This window comes from Vombatus ursinus, unplaced genomic scaffold, assembly GCF_900497805.2.
Source record: "Vombatus ursinus unplaced genomic scaffold, bare-nosed wombat genome assembly UNPS02011353.1, whole genome shotgun sequence".
NCBI classification, from domain to species: Eukaryota; Metazoa; Chordata; class Mammalia; order Diprotodontia; family Vombatidae; genus Vombatus; species Vombatus ursinus.
This window is the reverse complement of record NW_020951131.1, coordinates 2207383-2215357: the sequence shown is the minus strand read 5'-3', so window position 1 is coordinate 2215357 and position 7975 is coordinate 2207383. Positions and strand designations below refer to the sequence as shown.

The window sequence follows — 7975 nt, the reverse complement described above, 5'->3', positions numbered from 1 at the left end:
TCTCCTTGTAGCTAATAACAGTAAAAACAAACACAAAACACCCTTAGGAAGCATTAATGTTTCTTTCCCTAGATACTGGGCATTTGGTAATGCCATGTCTGTGCTATGAGGGTTTTTGTGCCAGTCTGTGAACCGAAATCTCCCAGAACATCCCATCTCAGAAACAACGTTAGGACTGGGAGGCCCCCCAGAAATCCCCAGGTCCGGCCTAGAGAGTTGGGGTGTTCTCCCAAGCTCACCCAGCCGGTCGAGTCACAGCGGGGCAGGGACTCCATCCTGCCTTGCTCACTTCCAGGCCAGGACCGAGACCCTCAGACTGCAGTGGAGAACATCTCTCCTTGGCTTGTTTTTGTCAGGGAGCATTTTAATGACGGAAGGAACGTGGCATTGACCATCATTCCCATTGCCTGCCCAGCTCAGCCTATCCCAGCTGTCTTCAGGGCAAGGTCTGAGGGTCAGTGGTCACTGCCCTCTTTAATTGTACTGAGCGTCTGCTGCTGCATTTCTGATGGAAAGCCCTTTCAATACAATGTCCTCTATAAGGGGCAAATGCATGCGTATGAATTTGGCATGATGGGGTTTTTCACTCTTTGAGTGTCCCATCTTCCCAATGACAATCTTCCATCAAAGTCATTCCACATCAAACACTGTAGCTCTGCTTATTTTTTTTTTTTTTAGATGAGAAATGGTCTTTTTATGTCCCTGTTGTGGTTCTTAATGGGAAAAATCCGGTCAGCCAGCTTCCAAAATGAGCTTTGAGATCCAAGCCTATTCTGCTCCAAGTTGCCATCCGATCCTAAAAAAGGAGAATTAGTGCATTAAAGTGAACTGGGAAAGCTACTCAGAAAAGGAAGTTAGTGATAGTACTGTGGGGTTCTGAAAAGTCTTTGGCATCTGGGGTCAGAAGGCTCTGAGTTCAAATCCTGACAGCCACTGTGTCCCTTCCCTGTACCTCAGTTTCTTTCTCTAAAAGGAAGGAGGGATTTTTGACTAAAGATCCCAGTATCTCTTGGGATTCTAAAATCCTGTGACGCTATAGCATTCCCCTACAATTTCAAAGAAAGTTCAAATGACAGTTAAGGACCAAAAGGCACCTTTGTGTTTTGTGCAGGGCCTCGTGGCTTCTGGTGCCAGCCTCAGCGTCACTGTACGCATTTTCACCAGGTCCACGATTTGTGTCGTGGCATGACCAGTTTCCCTCCCCTCGATCACTAACGTTCTTTGCCCCAGGGACTTGTCCCTCCCACTGCCCTTTGTACGGTCCAGCCTTGCTCCCAGAAGCTGCCAGCACAAGCTGTTCCCTTTGGGCGTGTGTCTAGGAGAGGTGCCTGGGCCCCACCTTGGTGGACTCTTGGGGGTGCTCTTACAAACCCCCCTTTTCCTTTCTACCTGAGTGTTTCCTAGCCAATACTTCTGTCTGCGTTTTGCTCCTTCATCTTCACTGTGGAAGGATGAACGTCACAAATGTCGAACCACTTCTGAGAGATGTACTCTTTGGGAAACAGCGCGTTGAAAGCCAGTGAAGAATTCTGCCGGCGGTCTTTGTCATTCACCACTCTCCAGTATGCATTCCCTTTGAAAAAAAAAATGGCGCTGTGTGCGTAGGAGAAGTAGGCTGAGTCTATGTCCCTGAAAGGATGGTTTGGGGGAGCTACTGGCGGGAAAGCGTCAACCATCCTCTTTGGATAAGAGTTGTCCACTTGGTGTCTGTCCACATCAAATGCAAACACCTGCAGAGCACAAAGAAAAGCGAGGCAAGACCCCATCATCTTGCGCACTCAAGATGCAGTGGGCTTTGGAGACACCACCCAAGAGGAGGCCTTCCACTTACCAAAGACCCTCGGAAGAAATAGATGAGCTGGGTCCTCCGGTCATAGAAGGCCGTGTCCAGGGGGCTTGGGATGCCAGGAAAGCCCTCCGAGATGAGCTGGGGATAGCTCCTCCCTCGTTCATCCTCTGCGTAGGCTCGGTCATGGTCACCATCATACCTCCAGTAGTGATTCCCTGATAACCGGGCAGAGGAGCGGAGTAAGAAGTGTTCCATTGTGGTGCCCATTGAAGCCCCTGGGACCCGGGTTATTCCCAGCTTTGTGGAGCGCTGGTTTCCCATGCACGCTCATCATTCTTGTCTCTGTTGTTGCTGTATGTCTTCACTCTGTCTATCTGAATCAGCCTTCAGCATTATTTTATTCTGGCATATCCAATGCCGTGGAAATGCCAGGGATGCAAGAGAGCTGGGTTCCAATCCTACGTGGGATTTCCCTTCCAGGGCCTCTGTGAACAGGAGTGTAGCTGGGTGGGGAAACCCCTGGTAGATAATTCCTAAGCCTGCTGCTTCTGGCTGGAAGGTCGAGGGACCTGCCTGGGACCTGTCATCTCACACTTTCCTATTTGCTGTGAGGTCTACACACATGGCAAGGATTTGAGATTAGGTTAACGGAGAGTGCTGTTTGTAGGATCTTTTTAATAACCGATAACATTTATGCAGTGCTTGCTGTGTGCCAGGCACCGTGCTAAACATCCGTGATTACTATCTCGTGCCATCCTCCCAACAATCCAGTGAGGCAGGTGCTGCTATTGTCCCCATTTTACAGATAGGAAACTGAGGCAGACAGGTGAAATGACTTGCCCAGGCTCGCTGGTCTTAGCAGCAAAGCCAGGCCATGGCCTAGATCTCCCAGCAATTCAGCACTGCTCATAAACCATGCTACAAAAATGTCTTAAATTCATCAATGATCAAAGAGTTGATTGACTATGTATGAAGGAGAAGGTACAGCACTGAGAACACTTGTATTAAAAAGGGATGACCATTTGGAGGTGGGGCTACTTAAGTACCCTTTTTATTTTGGTGAGACCATTGGGGTAAGTGACTTGTCCGGAGTCACACAGTTGGTGAGTGGTACGTGTCTGAGGCTGGATTTGAACTCGGGTCCTCCTGACTCCAGGGCGGGCGGCTGTCCCCTGTGCCGCCTAGCTGCCCCTCAAGTACCCGTTCCTAATTAAGCTTGCACTAAGCGTTCCACGAGATTGAGAGGTTTATCGAGCCCGCCTCTAAAAGGCAGCTGCTTTGGAGCAGCCCCCCACGAGAGGCGCACTCCACAATTAAGATTCTGTACGTGAGGGATTTCCAGCGCTGAAAGATTCGCTTCAAGCCGTGGGAGACTTGGAAATGTAGAAACCCTGGTCCCAGGCTATGACGTCATCTGCGCGCTGCTTCTAATCGAAGTACTCATTTCTGCTTGGGCGAAGGGGAAGGGAGATTTTGCGAGTTTGGGGCAATGGCGGGAGTCCCCCTTTTTGTGTTTGTGACTCCCCTTCTCCTTGTGTTGAGTCCTCCCTGGCTCCCAACTGCGGGCCATTCTGGGTGAGCAGAGTCAGGGCCACCGCTCTGCCCTCCCCGGGCCTCAGGCTCCCCGTGGGGGACGGACCAAACCACCTCTCTGGTTCCTCCTGGGTGCGCATCCTCCACGTGGTAGCTGAGGTGTCTCAGGTTCCCCAGGGTGTGCGTGTGGGGGGCGCGGATAGGGGGCCGACCCCCGAGGGGGACTCCGGCAGCCTGGAGTGGAGCGAGTGTCCCAAGTGTTTAGAAAGGGGCCGGAAGGGAGTCTCCACATTGTAGAACAACAAGCTTAACTTCAGCTTCTGGCAACAACTTGTAGAAAGGGTAATTAAAGTTCTGTGTTAGCGACCACAGAAAGGGAAGCCTTCCCCACCCCGGCCCCTTGTTGGGCCGCGCCAGGGGAAGGCTATAGTTTTCCTGGGTTTTAGCAGAGCATCTGACGGAAACTGTCGTGCTCTTCCTCTGAAAGATAGACTTGGGTTAGAAGGCTTGGGGCAGCTAGGTGGTGCAGTGGATAGAACACCGACCCTGAAGTCAGGAGGACCTCAGTTCAAATGTGACCTCAGACCAAACACTTGACACTAGCTGTGTGATCTTGGGCAAGTCACTTAGCCCCAATTGCCTAAAAAAAAAAAAAAAAAAAAAAGAAGAACTGGCTTCTAGAAGTAGGAGATGCTGGTGTCCTAACCCCCTACCAGAGCAAAGCACCAGGGCAGGGACTGGGTCTGAAATGAACTTTGTGTCTTTCCTGGTGCCCAGCACAGTGCTCTTGAATGCAGCAGCAAGTGCCTGATTAATGCTTGCACGTTGTGTTCTCTCATTTGACCCCCTTTCTCCCTACCCAACCTGATCTCATGCTCCCGGCTGGGTCTGTCCCACAAACATGGCGGCCTCAAGCCTTGTTTTCCACCTCACCCACCCCAGCCCAGAATCCCCTCCTTTTCCCTTTGCCTGCGCTCTTTGAGGCCTTCTCAGACTTCTCCAAAACATTTCGCTCTCTCTCGGCTTGAGCTCCCGATAGAACTGATCAGTTTTTCTTATTTTTGCACTTTCAGCCAAAAAGCATGTATTGAGCACCTGCTGTGTGCCAGGCATGGTACTTGGTGCTGGGGGTTCAGAGACAAAAAGTGAGCGAGGCCTGCCCTCAGGGACCTTACATTCCGCTGCTGTACATTGTTATTTATGGTTTCATGTGGCCTATCTCCTTTGGTCAATGCTTGTAGAGTTCTAGTATTGACCTGGTCCAGCCTGTTTTTGAAAAGGAATCATCCCTGGAGTGACCAAAAGGGGCCACTGAAGGAGAGCTCACTCCCTTTCAGGCAGCCCAGGCCGTCTGGGATCCCCTGTCTTCTGGACAGCCTCTCCTGGTGAGGAAGGCCTTTGGGTCCAGCCAAAGTCAGCCACTGCCCCCTGGGCCCGGAAGAACAAGCCATAGCAGCCGTGCCGACACACAGACGGCAGCTGTAACGTGCCCCTCCACACACCAACCCTTCTTTAAGCGTACCCAATTCTTCCGTGGTCTCTAACATTTATTAAGAGCGTTCATTGTGTGCGAGGCATGGCGGCTGTACTAGGGGAGCTCCCTTGAGGCCCTCTCTCCACCTTGCTTAACTTTCTCTGGACACACTCCAGATTGTCAGTGCCCTATCTGGAAGGTGGCCTCTGATCTGACCATAACACCCCAGAAGTGCTCAGACCTGGACAGAGGCTCGTGCCCCACCCTCACCACATGCCAGGAGCTGTTAGAGGATCTGGGGAGACAGATGGAGGACACCCCAGGCTCTGTCATCAAGACTGAGAAGCTAACAGAATCAGGTTTTTGGAATTATCGGTAAGATCAAATTAACTTAGTTGGTTTTTCTTTTCTAAGTCTGCCATTGATCTACAGTGGCCGCCATGGTTGGGGACGAGGACTCCACTGTCTCCAGCCTGTGCTTTTGGGATGGGCTTCTCCCAAGGTTCGATGGGATTGTGCACAGAGAACACAGTCCATAAAAACCTGCTTAATCAAATTGCTGGATAAGGGAGAAATGGAACCACCCCCACGGAACTCACACCTTGGAAAAAGTAACGTTCATCTCTTCTCCATGTCCACACGTGGACGTAAGCATCAATGTCACGAGAGGGAATTCCGCGCCATCCAATGGGGGTGAGAATTGGATCCCCATAGCGGGTCCTGTTGTGGCGGTTCTCATAAAGCCAATACCAGCCGCTGCGGAAAAAATATGTGCTAAAGCTCACGACCAGCTCCCCGTGGCGAGTTCTCTCTTTTCGGATCCAATCAAAGGCGGTGTCAAACGGTCCTTCACATGACCCTGATGCAGAACAATCCACAAGAATTTATCAAGTGTGTGTGGAGAGATGCCAGGTTCGGCACTGGGAATACAAAGGCAAAAGGGAGAATCCCTACCTGCAAGAACTGTGTCTGTTGGAAGAGCGCATGTACCTAGACAGGTGTATTCATAATTAATATCTACCAGCTGCCACATGCCAAGCACTGCATAGGCATTGTGGGTATGTGTGCAGAGAGTGAAACAGTCTTTACTCACAACGACCTTGTGTTCTAATAGAGAAGCCAGCAAGTATATCTGTCCAACTGTCCATCCATCCATCCATCTACCTATTTTCTCTATCCATCTATCTATATCTCCATCTATCCCTCTCTCTACTGTCTCTAATCATCTATCTCTCCATCTGTATCTCTATCCACCCATCCATCCCTTTCTCCAAACATTTATGCATCTAGCTTTCCCTCTATCCATCCCTGTCTATTATCTCTATTTATCCATCTATCCATCTATACTTCTATCCCTCCCTGTATTTATATCTCTTATCTCTCATCTCCATCCATCCCACTTTCTATATTATGTCTCTTCATCTATCTCTCTGCTTATATTTCTAGCTATCCATCCATCTTTATTATTTCTCTCTATCTATATCTCTATTCATCCTTCTCTCTCTTATCTATCCATCCATCCATCTATCCCATCCATGTGTCTATCTATCCATTCATCCATCCATCTTTCCATCTGTCCTATCCATCTATCTCTCTATCCCGTCCATCTGTCTCTCTGTCTATCCGTCTATCTATCTATCCATCTTTCTATCCCATCCGTCTGTCTGTCTATCTATCTGTCTGTCCATCTATCTATCCGTCTGTCTATCCATCTATCCGTCTGTCTATCCATCTATCCATCTGTCTATCTATCTATCCATCTATCTATCCATCCATCCATCTGTCTATCAGCCACATAAAGTGAATGAATCCCAACAGGTACATGATGCCTTGGGAGAGAAGGCACTAGTAGTTGACATCAGGAGAGTTCATGCAGAAGGTGGTTCTCAAAGAGAGCACTTTCAGGCAGGTGTAAGGCTGGGCAGGGAGGGGCAGCCAGTGTCAAGGCCCAGAAATAGGGGATGAAGTGAGCGTCCCAACTAAGAAACTAAGAGGAGGCCAGTTTGGAAGGAGGTAGGGGAGAGAGAACAAGCACTTATAAGCACCTCCTGTGTGCCAGGCTAAGTGCTTTATAAATACCTCACTTGATCCAACAGCCCTGGGAGGTAGGTGTTATTAAGATCCCTCTTTTATAAATGAGGAAACTGAGGCAGGCAAAAGATAAATGACTTGCCCAGGGTCACACAGCTAGTAAGTGAGGCCAGATTTGAACTTGTACCTTTCTGATTCCAGGCCCAGCGCTCTATCCACGGCACCATCTAGACTGGGCTCGGGTTGTGAAGGGCTTTAAAAGCCTACTGATAATCTACAAAATGAATGCAAGGTAGCTGCAGGAAAGAGCACCCTCACAATTAGGAGCATCAGAAAACTCTGGGGGGAAGGTGATGGGTATGTCAGCACAGACTTGGGAGATGGAAGAAGGCATGGCAGGATCTTAACATGCACGGAGAGCAGCATGGACAAGAGACAAAGCTACGAGGTTCTCTGAATGCCAGGCTGGCAGCAGTTTGTATTTTTTCCCAGAGTCAGCAAGGAACCCTAGAGTTGACTGTGTTATGGGGTGACACGGTCATTTTTAGGAAAGTCACTTGGTAGCTACATGTCAGATAAACAGTAATTGATGGGCAGAGACTTAAGACAAGGAGACCAGTTAGGAGGACATTCACTAGTCAGGTGAGTGATGGTCAGGGACTGTGTGGGGGGGGTGTGCAGACGTGAGATGGCGGGACTGGGAAATGGCAGCAACCATGTCTGCCGATTAACTGGGTTACGTGGAGCCAGTGAGAGTGAGAAATTGAGCATGACACCTGGGGATGCAAACCTGAGGGAGATGTTAGTGAGCTCAGGCTTGGACGTGTTGAGGTGGAGATGCCAATGGGATATCCAATTTGAAATGTCCAAGGGGCAGTTACTGATGGAGGGGAGAGATAGACCAGGGTTGGGGGAAGAAGAGAGAGATGATGGATAGGTAGATAGACATTGATAGAGGATGGACGCATAGACAGATAATAGATGATGGATAGGTAGACTTAGGTAGATAAATAGACAGATGATAGATGATGGACGCATAGATGGTCACAGATAATAGATGATGGATAGGTAGACATAGGTAGATAAATAGACAGATGATAGATGATGGATAGGTAGACAGACATTGATAGAGGATGGACACATAGACA

General features: G+C 49.3%; 1 protein-coding gene across 1 annotated transcript in view; it reads right to left on the bottom strand.

Moving 5' to 3' along the window:
- Positions 1-1400: 1400 nt before the first annotated feature.
- The window catches only part of MMP21 (matrix metallopeptidase 21), a 15788-nt gene continuing 9213 nt past the window's right edge, over positions 1401-7975 (bottom strand). Inside the window, exons 6-8 of the mRNA XM_027855940.1 lie at positions 5398-5655; positions 1832-2004; positions 1401-1730 (exon numbers count right to left, since the gene is read on the bottom strand). Coding sequence (XP_027711741.1) covers positions 1401-1730; positions 1832-2004; positions 5398-5655 — 761 coding nt within the window. The remainder of the gene's footprint in view (positions 1731-1831; positions 2005-5397; positions 5656-7975) is intronic.